General features: G+C 42.3%; 1 protein-coding gene across 3 annotated transcripts in view; it reads left to right on the plus strand.

Annotated features, from left to right (window-relative positions):
• The window catches only part of CRACR2A (calcium release activated channel regulator 2A), a 50,645-nt gene that overhangs the window by 33,341 nt on the left and 4,435 nt on the right, over window positions 1–12,869 (plus strand). For 2 of the 3 annotated variants that reach the window (XM_086609675.1, XM_086609676.1), the window contains exons 14-17: window positions 4,122–4,254; window positions 5,785–5,866; window positions 6,846–6,960; window positions 8,969–9,070. In XM_086609675.1, the coding sequence (XP_086465801.1) occupies window positions 4,122–4,254; window positions 5,785–5,866; window positions 6,846–6,960; window positions 8,969–9,070 (432 nt within the window). Of the gene's footprint in view, window positions 1–4,040; window positions 4,255–5,784; window positions 5,867–6,845; window positions 6,961–8,968; window positions 9,071–12,869 lie in introns of all 3 variants that reach the window. The other variant, XM_086609674.1, reaches the window with a different exon arrangement.

Here is a 12,869-nt window from a genome sequence, read left to right on the forward strand (position 1 = left end):
CTTTTTGCTTGCAATATGACTTATTTTATATCACATTTTCAAACTATAGCATCACTGGACTTTAGGACAGCAAAACCTGGATAGGTCATCAGGTGCAGCTAGGACAAACCTGTCCTGCCTGCTCTGGTTTGGCAGTCATGCCCCTTGGAAAGTACCTTCCCTCAGCTGGGTAGGAACTGGGCATTCCCTCACATCTTGTTGCTTATAGTCTGTGTTTTTCTCCAAAACAGCTGAGAGCAAGTAGGGAGGGGAGAGAAGAAATCCTAAAATGTCTTCTGCCTGGTTGTTGAAAACATTTTGTTTTCATTTCTAAAGAAACATTGTGAGGGTAAACAAGATGTTTGTTTCCAAAAGTCATTTAGAACTGGGAATTGGATTTTTTTTTCTATGAAATGTCAATTTCTTAGCCCAGCTCTTAGTTTGGGTTGATTTTTTTGCCTTGTATTGTAAAATTTACTTTAAAACAACCACAGCAGAATACTCCTTTCTGATAACCTCTCTGTCTACCCAGCACTGAAATATGTGCATGGTCCTGCATGGTCCTCCTGGCCTGGCAACGACTGTTCAACTGGTGGCGTTCCATTGCTTAGGGAGTCTCCAGGCTGTGTGTCTGACCACTGCCACTTTGTGTGAGTAGGGCTTCATCTGCTTCCGTGTACCAGCTGTGGTCTGATGAACTTCTTTCTGGACAGCTCTTGAGATGACGGCTTTTTGACCATGAGATTTAGACATCAGAAGTGATCGTGTTCCATGCAGCGCTCCCTCTCCTGACAGCATGCCTGGGCTAGGAGGAGTGGCGTTCGATTCATTAAGTGTTTTCAGGGCAGCTCTGTGTATAATCATCAACTGGAGCTGGAGAAAACTTCAGAAAAATGTAAATCCCTGCTTGCTGCATCATGAGTTATGAGGTGTGAGTCTCAGGGCCGTATGCCATTTAGATTAGATATAAGGAAGAAATTTTTCACTCTGAGGGTGGTGAGGCACTGGCACAGGTTGCCCAGAGAAGCTGTAGCTGCCCCATCCCTGGAAGCGTCCAAGGCCAGGTTGGATGAGGCTTTGGGCAACCTGGTGTAGTGGAGGGTGTCCCTGCCCATGGCAGGGGGGTTGGAACTGGATGATCTTTGAGGTCCCTTCCAACCCAAACCACTCTATGATTCTATGTCAAGTAGACTGTCTTCTGCAGCCAGTCTTTCATAGAATCGTCTGGTTGGAAGAGACCTTCAAGACCGAGTCCTTCTCTCCCCTCGTGTTTTGCTGCGTGAAGAGGGGTGTAGGATTTAGAACTACTTGAGCAAAGGAGGCAGAATGGTTCCGTGCAGTTAGTACGTGTGTCGCTCACTGGGATGTGAAGTCTCGTCGTGCTCTGTTGTGCACTAAGAAAATGGAGCATCTGAGACAAGCTGTATCTTCCAACTCGTTGATCTTTGTGTTCCAGTAGCTTGCACGGTGTTGTATTGCTGCGTTCCGTGATGTCATTGCTTACTGGCTGCTGGCGTGGAGCCCTCCTGTTCTCCATGCCTTCATAGTGGCTTAGCTGCTAATCCTTTATCACCTGCTGCGTCTTGTAGGCCAGTAGAACCGATGCAAATTTTTTCTGCCTTTGGAAACGGACGTTTCCATCCTATGGAAGGTGACTTCTGAAAGTGTCTAAGGATTTGCAGCAGTACATGAGGCCAGAAACTGTTAATAGGCTGAGCGTTTTTGAGTGGCTATGAAGATGAAGCTGCAGTTACTATAGGCAGAAATGTGATTGGGAAAACACCTGAAGGAGCCGTAATGGATATTAAAGCAAGACTTTCTGTCCTAAACCTCTGGCTGAGATGCAATTCCTCTGCCTCCTGTTCTTTCGATATGGGATGTGAAACACTATGTTTATACCAGCCGTCTTCCACGTTGGTGTTCAGTTGCACAAAAGGAAGGGATGTTGCTTGACCGGGCTACTTGTTTTATGAAGGCCACTCAAAAGTCACGTCTAGGGAAGACTTTTTCAGACTGCATCGTGAACTAAAGTAAATTTAGATCCCAGTGCTATTCCATTATCCCATCAATACTTTGCTGAAGCAGACTATGAAGTAGCTCATCCCTTCGTATTAATATTCAGATGCAGTTTTAGCATCAAGTTTGTTTTATTAAGGTTATTTGAAAGAGTGGACTTGATACATCTCTATGAAAAATGACTGCCTGTTACGTCGGGAGTTCAGCTGAGGGCCTCTTGAGTCTTAGTGGCTTAAGACTCTTTGAGTCTTAGTGCTGCTGAGGTATGTGTGACCCCCAGGGACAGGGTATTGCAGGTCACGTAGTCGGTGTGTTTAGTTCTTGTTCTCAGAAGCGTTGTGAAAACGGTGCCAAGTTGGTGGTTGTATGTTGACTTGTTATATTTCCCAGAGCACGCAGACTAATAAGCTGGGAATGTTTTTCAGCAGAACTGAAAATGGGCTTTCTATAGATGTGTGTGTATTACTAGGAGATTATAGTTGCTGTGGGGTTTGAGATTTTAATAGAAAATGAGAAATGAACAATGAGGTAAGAAATCTCTAATGAAAGAGATGTGTATTTTTGTCCCCAAAATTTGCAGCAGTGAATGAATTTTTTTAATACTAAGGAAGACAGCAGCTTGAAGTTGGTTTTTTTTTGTGTTTCCCACCCCCCCCCCCCCCCCCCCCCCCCCCCCCCCCAGGAAGGACAGCTCTGTATTGGTTTTCTTTCTTTAAGGTTTGGTATATTTGTAGAAAACACTTACAAAGCCAGACTTCAGTGTCCCCCTTGAAGGACTGTCAGGCAGTGAGTTCAGTTCTGATGTCGTCTTGAAGTCAGCAGGTCAGGGTGTCTGCCATGAGGATGGAGCCAGGCTCTTCACAGTGGCACCCAATGATAGGACAAGGGGAAATGGATCTAAGCTGGAACATAGGAGGTTCTGCTTAAACATGAGGAAGAACTTCTTCCTAGTAAGGGTACCCGAACACTGGAACAGGCTGCCCGGAGAGGTTGTGGAGTCTCCTTTTCTGGAGATGTTCCACACCTGCCTGGACGTGTTCTGGTGTGATCTGATCTGGGTGGTCCTGCTTCAGCAGGGGAATTGGACTAGATGATCCTTTGAGGTCCCTTCCAGTCCCTGACATTCTGGGATTCTGTACCTCAAATATCTGACAGAGGGTCTTTCCCTTCCTCCCTCCCTTTCCCTCCTCCCAACTGCTGCCTCAGCAAACTAATGCCAGGAGCATCCATGGTCTTGCTCCCCTTCTACAGCGTTAAGAACAAACTCACTGTCTCTCTCTTTCCCCCCAACCTCTGCAGAACATGGGAGCAGAGGCCAGCAGGGGCATTCCCTGCAAACCAGGTGGTGATACCATGTTTTTCCCTAAGCAACTCCTGATATATGTACAAAGGGCTTGGGAATAATGACAGACTTGACAGAGGGTATAAGATTCTTTCCTGCATCCTCTAAGTTTAGCCCGCAGTAAACAGGATGTGAACAGGCAGAAGAAATTTTCATTCTTTCTGCTTAAAAAAACCTAAATGACAGAAACATAGATGAATGTTTACAGCCTAATTAACTGGGTCTAATTCTCTGTCTGTCTTTCCCCCATGCTTGTGCCTGTAATGTTCATCTACAGATGTAGAAGTGCAATAATTCCATGGAAGCTCTTGGCTCCACAGAGAGAAGAATCTGCCGATGGCATAACAGAAGCAAAGTCATAATGTTTTTTTGGTTTATCTAGGGGAAGATGTGCTGTTTCCTCCATGTCATTGACATATGATGAAACTGCTGAGCAGAGCTGTGGTTTTGATTTTTTTGATTTGAGGTTTTGATCTGCAAGGATGAACATAAACCGTTTTCTTTTGGTGTTTTCATGCGTTTTTCAATGCAGTCTCACGCCAAGGTTCATATTCGGTGCGCTTCAGAGCTCAGTCAAAACCACTGCACCTGGAATGATGCATGGCAAACATCTGAAAGGCTGAGTTATTTTAAGAACCAGAATATTGCTTTATGAATAATGGAGAACATGATAGGATGAAATCTCTTCTTCTTGGCATCTCAGTTAGCCTTCCAGACAAGAAAAATGGGAGAGACAACAGGATTTATAGAACAATTGGAGACTAATCTTTGCTCTTACTTGAAGGAGGAGAGAATAAACTCTGTCCCGGACCGCTTATTCAAGATTATTTTTGTGGGCAACTCAAGTGTTGGAAAGACTTCATTCTTAAGGCGGTTTTGTGAAGATCGTTTTTTCCCAGGCACAGCTGCTACTGTAGGTAAGTTTAAGACACATTATTGCTTCATATTTTTATTCCAGTGGTACTTAGCAGCTTCTGGTGAAATCAGGCCCTAAGTAATCTGATTTTGTTTTAAAGAGGAAGTAGAATATTCTAATTATGTTTGGAGATTTAGCGTTATGCTAAGCCAGATTGAAACATTCATTATCCTTAGTCTGTATTTAGGCCTTACTTTTTCTGCAGCATTTATGAAGTGAAACTTATTCACAATAAAAGATATTTAAATTAGTGGATTTGTCTTGCATTTGTGACAATCTGAGAACGTTCAGGTGAGCAGTCGCTGTAGCTCCCTTGACTTACGAGGTAGGTAAAGGCACCTGAGTTCTACTGGTATGTTGAGTCAAGACATGTGTGCAATTGCCTGGAGCTTCCAGAGGAAAAGCATAGGATTGCATCTGACCTTTTCATCTTTTGGCTGGTCATCCAGCGTTCTTGCCAATGCAGTGACAAGAAAGTCCTTGTCATAGCTTTGATGTAGTCTTCGCGTCAATGAGTTTCACAGGCCGACAAGATACAGACAGTTGAAAAGTCAAGTGAACAACTTAGAGAAGAGTGTTGGATTTCTACAGGTTAGCTCAAATTTCTTCCCTTCAGATATATGCAATGGGTATGTCCTCCATCCAGATTTCTTAATTGCCCATCGAAGGAACACGGGCTTGGATGCTTCTTCATTAATGCCGGCGGTAAAAATCCTATGGATGTGGAAAATGGACCCAAATAAATTGTTGATGACCTACTGAGGTCCCTTCCAACCTGAATTATTCTACCATTCTATGACACAATACAGTGTGATAGAAGAAAATGCAGGTTGTCATTAGGAGGAGGCAGTGACTGATTAATATTTAAGACTCCAATTATGGATACAAATATCCAGAAGATACTTCAATCATCACGGATTAGGGGAATTAGGAGAGGATTCATTTAAAAGTTTAGATAAATTAATTTATCTCGCTTCCATTCAGCCACATAAAAATTAGGGGACTAACCTAACAGTAGTCAGCTCATCTTCTAGATTGTGGAGAAGAGATGAGGTTCTCCACGTATTCAGCCCATCTATCTTCAGCATTTATCTGAGGTTCCAGTGTCCCCTCAGCCTGGTGCCTGGTGTTTTTCAGCTGTAGAAGGTGCCTGTGTGGCTAGCTCAGACTAAATGCTGAAATTTCAGACAGCTGAAGTTATACAGCATGAAGTCCAGGCTAAATGGCTTAGACTTCTGTGGACAGTTACATGGATCCTTGACTCGTGTACCCGGATTTGGAAATTTACTTTTTTTATTACAGCTTTTATGAAATTCAACTACTCTGTTAATACATTCAGTATTTTATTACTGAAGAACTTCTGGCAAATAAAAGCTCTTGTTGGTCTCTGATAGTTAGAGACTGTGGACATAATTTTTAATGTAGTATGGATCTCGTTACCGTTCTGGGATTGTTGCTGTTAGTTGGATGAGGTTTTCAAAGATCAAACTGAGCATATAAAGAGACAACCTACCTTGTATTTCTGTTGTAGGTGTGGATTACAATGTGAAAACCATCACAGTAGATAACACCCAGGTAGCCCTGCAACTCTGGGACACTGCTGGCCAGGAACGGTGAGAAACATTGTGTTGTGGTGTAACCCTGGTGGCCAGTTAAGCACCACACATGTGCTCGCTCACCAGTGGGGTGGGGGAGAGAATTAGAAAGGTGCAAGTGAGACAGCTCATTGGTTGGAATAAAGACAGTTTAATAATTAACTAAAAAATTAAAAAAAGCTCTTAAAAGTTTAGTACCACACTATTTCTTTAGGATGAAGGCTGACTTAAAAATGTAACGAGAATTATTTCTATAAGAGAAAATGCCTTACTAGTTAAAGAAAAAAAAAATGGTTTTTTCACAAAAAAAATCCCATTTTAGTTGAAGATCTCCAAGTTTTTCTACAATTTCAGTGGTAATTTCCTTCCTTGTCTCCTCACCTATTGTGTAGTTTTCTATTACTAAAAGCAAGGATGATAATGATGATCTACGTTTTCCAGAGGAAACTTGGGAAAAAAGCCTGAAACAGAAATTAGGCTAGCTTTAGGTAGAGCCCTTGGTGAGGGGGGAAATTTCTGCTCCAAGCTTAAAATAAAGGATGATGGGAGATGTGAGAGATGCAGCTGATGATCAAGACTAGTGGAGAACCAATTAAAGAAGGCAGAGGGAACTTTTCCAAACGCTTTCTTTCAAAACCAAAACTTTGCAAAGAATTTATTTGCTATTGCAGTAACTTGTGGCAGTAGCATCCTCTGAATTTTCTGCTGAATGTGAAAAGGGATGTGATGATTAGAATAGTTACTACAGTTGACCTTGCAAACAGGATCTGTAGTGAAAATGGGTATTGCAGCTTCTCTCTTGCCTAGTTCATGAAATTTTACAATTCATATGTAAACCAAATTAGCAGGGGTTTAACCCTTACTAAGACATGATGATTAGAAGAAACTGTATGGCAACAGCTTCGTTGGCAGGGGAGGGGATTACTATAAAATTTTACTTAGATTGTCAGGTTGCTGCTTCTGTTGAAAAGAGCTATAAACGGGTTCTTACTTGTAGGTACCGAAGTATTACCAAGCAGTTTTTCAGAAAAGCTGATGGTGTCATTGTGATGTATGACATAACAGCCAAAGACACGTTCACAGCTGTCAAGCAGTGGCTGATAAGCATCAAGGTAACCTGACATAACTTGACATCTCACCTCTGGTGTCGTTATTCTCTACCTTCTTCAGCACAGGGAGCGTTGGCAGGGCGACGCACAGAGCAGCGTGTTTTTTGTGTTGTCACAATTAGGTTTTTGTTAGTCATTTCAGTCTGCACAGTTACCACTGAAGCTATTTTTAGAGTCTCTCTGTATCTAGGAAAATAATCCAGGGGTTTAAGGGCTTAAAATGAGTGGTGGGGGAGAAGCCCGACGTGGAGTCGGCTGGTTGCTCAAAAAGGTTGCCTAGATGATAAGTGCCACTGGACCACCACTAGCCCTGGGAGGTGCTTTGGCTCCATGGTGATGGTCTGATGATCACTGGTCATCACTAGCATTTTGATGACCAAGTATGTAGCTCACAAGAGGTGGACCATGTTGTGAACATTAGCCAAGAACTTAAAGCTGTAGTATCTACATTAGCACTACAAAACTGTCTCGTGGTAGACAGTTCAGTTTCCTGGGGATCATCCTTGAGAAATACTTGAGAAAAGATGGTGGGGAGGTGGGGGAAGGGCTCTTTACATTAGTGATGGGTGATAGGACAAAAGGAAACGGGCATAAGCTTAGTCAGGGGAGGTTCAGGTTGGATGTTGGGAAGTATTTCTTCTCTGAAAGGGTTGTCAGCCACTGGAACAGGCTGCCCAGGGAGGTGGTTGAGTCCCCATCCCTGGATGTGTTTAAGAATAGGGTGGATGAGCTACTTGAGGATATGGTTTAATGGGGATTAGGGATGGTTGGACTCGATGATCTATAAGGTCTTTTCCAACCTAGAAATCTATGAATCTATGAATCCTTTCAACCACATGGAAACAATCATAGCCTATGCCACTGGGTGGCTTCAGTTTTTTAAAAATTCTCTTTTTTTTTTCTCTTGATCATCTTTGTAGCTCACAGACCACACACTGAGAGTGCAAGCAGCTGAGTTTGCTTGTGGCCAAAAGAAAAAATAAAACTGAGACTGCTGCCATAAGGGACTGAGTCACTTCATCAAAGAAAGTGTGACTTCCTAATTGGTCGTTATTGCAGAGTATTGCTAATGAAAAATAGGGCACAAATTGGTATGTGAAGGTCGTTTAGTTTGATTTTTGTAGAGCATGTGTTCTAGTATCATGCAGTTTTCCATAATGGCCAAGAGGTGTCTTTGCAGGTTGAAATTAGGACTCCTTCATTCAAATATTTCCAAACAGGCATGCTTATTCGTCATCTGAGTATCTCTACTGAAATAATAGTAGCATGAATTTTGGAAGACCAGGCCCTTATTAAGTATAAGATGATAACAAATCAGCCATTGTTATAATTCATTATGGTAAAAGCTAGAAGAGAATTGCAGGTTTTGATCCAGAAAAATCAAATATTGTGGTCAAAATTTCTTCCAAGCTGTAATAGTTCCCTCATTTTTACTGGCTAATTTTGTCTGCTACAGACTATTGCTAAGTTGAAGACATGTGGCCAAGTCGATTTACTGCTGCAGCGTGCAGTTCTCTTTATGGATGTACTCGTGATAATTCCAGCCATTTTCAGAATTAATTTTGATCCGTGCCTATTCTGTGTATTTTTGGGGCCTATTCTGTGTGTCTCTCCACTACTTTATGCAATGTATTTGGCATAATATTCCCCAGATGTTGTGGTTATTTTCCTGTCCCATGTAATTAGAATAGCAGTGGCTATAAACATGCAATGTCAGAGCCTGTGGAGCGTGGTAGTTCTCTCTCCTATTTTAATGTAGAGTCTGATGAGCTTCTGTGCTGTTATTAAAAAATTCCAAGTTAGTGCCATCACCAGCATTCTGTCTTTTTCGTGCTTTCCATCTAACTGTAATTCCTGACACGTTTGCAAGTAAAGCAGCACGTACCTGGCTTGTACGTGATGTCTTAAATGTCTTGTTGCAATGTGACATTTGTTAGTTTTTATCCTCTTGATCTGTGATTATTTTTTTTAAAAACAATGCCTCAGTTGATATTGATTCTTTGTTCTACAGGAGGCAACTGGAGAGAATGTACCTGTGCTTTTGTTGGGTAATAAAACTGATAATGAAAAGGAACGTGAGGTCCCTATGGGAATGGGAGAGCATCTTGCTAAGGTATGATACTTAGAGGAGAACTCCTTACAAAACTTATCCTGTTTTCTTGAGCCCCTCTGCTCTCCAGGACTTTATCTCATGGGACTCTACCAAGGAGATCCCTGAAGAGGCCAAAGTCTATACTCTCCTGAAATCCAGGGTACTGAGCTTGCTGTGCACCCTCCTTGCCACCCTAAGAATCGTCAACTCCACCATTTCATGGTCACTGCAGCCAAGGCTGCCCTTGAGCATCACGTTCCCCACCAGCCCCTCCTTGTTGGTGAGAACAAGGCCCAGCAAAGCACCTCTCCTTGTTGGTTCCTCTACCACTTGGAGAAAGAAGTTATCATCCGTGCATTCCAGGAACCTCCTGGATTGCCTATGCCCTGCTGTGTTGTCCTTCCAACAGATATCGGCGTGGTTGAAGTTCCTCATGAGGACCAGGGCTCGTGAACGTGAGGCTGCTCCTGTCTGTCTGTAGGGGACCTCATCCACTCGGTCTTCCTGGTCAGGTGGCCTACAGCAGACCACCACTGCTGTGTCCCCTGTCCCTGCACTCCCTTTAATCCTGACCCATGAGTTCTCAGTTGGCTTCTCATCCATCCCCAGGTGCAGCTCCATGCACTCCAGCTGGTCTTTGACACAGAGAACACCACCTCCTCCTCTTCTCCCCTGCCTGTCCTTCCTAAAGAGCCTGTACCCTTCCATTCTGACACTCCAGTCATAGGATTCATCCCACCACGTCTCCGTGATGCCAGTAAGATCATATCCCTGCAGGCACACACACCTCTGACTCCTCCTGCTTGTTCCCCATGCTGCATCATTAGCACAGAGGCAGTTCGGTTGGGCCCTGGCCGAATGTGACTTCCTGGCTGGAGTGGCTGGAAATCCTTTCTGCTGCTCTTCAGGTGCTGTTGGCTTGTCTTGATCAAGCTTGATATTATCACCCTGGCCCTTCAAGTCTGGTTTAAAGCCCTGTCAACAAGCCCTGAACTCTCATGGTCTCTCCTCCCTTTCTCTTCGTTCTCTTTCTGTTTTTCCCCTCCCTTCTCTTTCTCGCTCTTCTCTCTGTGGATGGATTCTTAACAGAGATAATTTGGGGACCTTTTCTTCCTCCTACCTCCTGTAAAACCATAGAAGATCATCTGTTACTCCTATAGTAGGAGTAGAAAACATGTTTCCTTTTAGTAACTTTCCATCAAGGAGATAAAATAAGTAGAGTTAACAGTCTAGTGATCCGTGTGCCATAAGTTAAGCATTAAGAGACTGCAAATAGCAGATACTTCTTTATATTCCTCTGTACCAATTTTTCTTTTGAATCTCTCTATACAATGCAAGTAGTTAGAACACCAGTTCCTAAATAAACACTCATTTATTTAGAAATAAGTCATTCTGACGTTCCTTAGAAATTAACTGAGTTGGTAGGAGTTTAAAAATATGTGCTGGATTTCGTGTATATACTTGTTTCTCCTTTGAAAATAGATTTACAGCTCTGCTTGCAGGTAGCCAAAAAGAATATTTTCAAAGTTTGAAATGCAGCTGAATTTTTCTTGGTTTATAGGAAAGATTGCTGCTAGGCACCTCTCTATTACTGCAAGAATTAGGGCTAGGTCTCTTTTTATCTTTGATTATTTTTGCAGCCTTTTACAAGCATACCTCCATATTCAGGTTTGTGTCCACTGTTTTGTTTTTATAGGGGAGCAATATCAGCCTTGAACTTCATCCCTCAATGATTGTCCCTTTAGGAAATCTGCTTTATTTTCCTGTGTGCATGGAAACACAGGTAGTTTTGAGACCCTGGAGGCTAGGAGGGAATCCAGCATGTGACATGGAATCCTGTTGTGAAAAAACAAATGACACATAAGTGCTAAATGGACAGAGTAGGTGTCTTACGTGTCGTTTAGCTCTCAAAAAATTGTACTAGTAAAAGCAAGATGAATCATTCTAATATATAGAACTCACAGCCCACCAGGCCATTAATTCTAACATGTCATGCAAGAAAATAAAATGTTTTGCATAAGTAAAATGAAGGTGTCAAATGAGAGATGGTTCTATTCAAATGAATGGGTCCGAATGACTCATTTGAATGGCTGGATGTGCTGCCTGAGGTAGCTAAGGGAAGGAATGATTCATGACAATGGGCTAGTTGAAAAGCAGTGTAGATATAATTAAATTATAACAATTTGCTTACTGAGCTAATAATAACCATGCATTTTAATTGAATTCTTAATTCCTGCTAAATAGTCGTGCAATTCCAATGAAACCACGTACCACTGTCTATTAGTGAATGCAGTTGAGTTACTAATTTTGTGAATAATCCCATTAATTACTCACAAGTGACCTAAAATACATGACACCAGGTGCTGTGCTGACACAAATATTTATAACCATATTTGATGAGAACAACCTTGAACCCTTTTTTTTTTGCACAGACAAAGACCCAGATTAGGCTGTTGACCCTGAAGTACAACAGTTTTTATGGACTATTTCAAGGTCTCGCAGGGATGGGTTCATTTTTACCTAGTTTTTTCTGTATTTAGAGAAGAATGTGTACTTGGAGAGGGCATTCCACCCAGTTGCAGTAACTATTGCTTTGCTCCAGTCCCACATCTTACAGGTCAGTGTACTACAACCACGGGCTCCCGCTGTAATGCATGTGTCCTATAACCTCTTGGCAAGGCAGGCAGCACAGTTGGTTATTAAAAGCAAGAAGGTCAGCCTGAAGGGAGTCCTTTGCATTCCTTGTCATTTGAGAAGACTGGTAGTTGCAGTGTGTGTGATATACCCCTGGCAAGAAAGGATAGAATGGTGATAGGGATCGTGGAAGGCATCATAGGGAACAACACGGCTGTGATGAAGTTGATGTGTAGTTGGATGAATTAAAGAGTAAACAGCGTGATGGTAAGGAGAATTTTGCAATATTGGCTTTGCAGAAGGGACAGCAGATACAAACCAAAGTGTTCACGTGCAGTACAAGAATAACCTGGTGGAAAACATATAAAACTCTCTTGTTAAAGCTACTGGGAGTAGAAAGAGAGAAAGAAAAAAACAAAAGACAAGTCCATTTGACTTTTTTAGCAGAGGATTCAGACAGAAAACTCCGTTTAACAAATTTCTGTTTAGCTTAACTTCATCTGATGGAGAGCTCACATGAGCACAGCAACAATACAGAAAATATTCAGATGATATCGTGAGTGTCCAGGAACAGTTAATGTTCTATTTGAGTGGATTGGTGTAACCACTGCCAATTATTTACCTAAAATGGCTTATGATATAGGTGCTACTCAGGCATTTAGGCAGTATGATTTCATTTTGGCCCTGCACAGACTTTCCCCAATGGTCTTAAATGGATCAATAAATCCTTCTCTATCTCTATTCCTCAACTATAAAATAAAATAATAATGCCTTTGTCTGCCTTGGCTTTGCAGACTAAGCATGCTTGGCGGCTGAGCGCTGGTGCTGTGTGTTCTTGCAGTGTCTCCTTTACCCACCTGCCAGTGCCGTTGTACAAATACTGCTAATGAGGGAGCTGCTCTCGTGGTGATACTACTTTACAGGACAGAAATTGTCCAGCTCCCTTTGGCAATCATTGATTTTCCTCCCTATTCTTCAGATGTCTGCTGATTTGTGTGTAACTTTAAAAAGTGAAGTAATTACCAGTGGTCTCCCAGGTACCATAGTCAATTCCTGATGGAGATGGATGGCATTTCCTGGCTTATTGGTTATATGTGTCCTGCCTTCTGCTCCTTTGTCCTTGTTGTGCATGCTATCAATTAAAGTTTTCTCCCTGATTCAAAGGAATGACTCTGCATTTCCAGGC

The sequence above is a fragment of the Tauraco erythrolophus genome, chromosome 4 (genome assembly GCF_009769465.1).
Source record: "Tauraco erythrolophus isolate bTauEry1 chromosome 4, bTauEry1.pri, whole genome shotgun sequence".
Taxonomy (NCBI): domain Eukaryota; kingdom Metazoa; phylum Chordata; class Aves; order Musophagiformes; family Musophagidae; genus Tauraco; species Tauraco erythrolophus.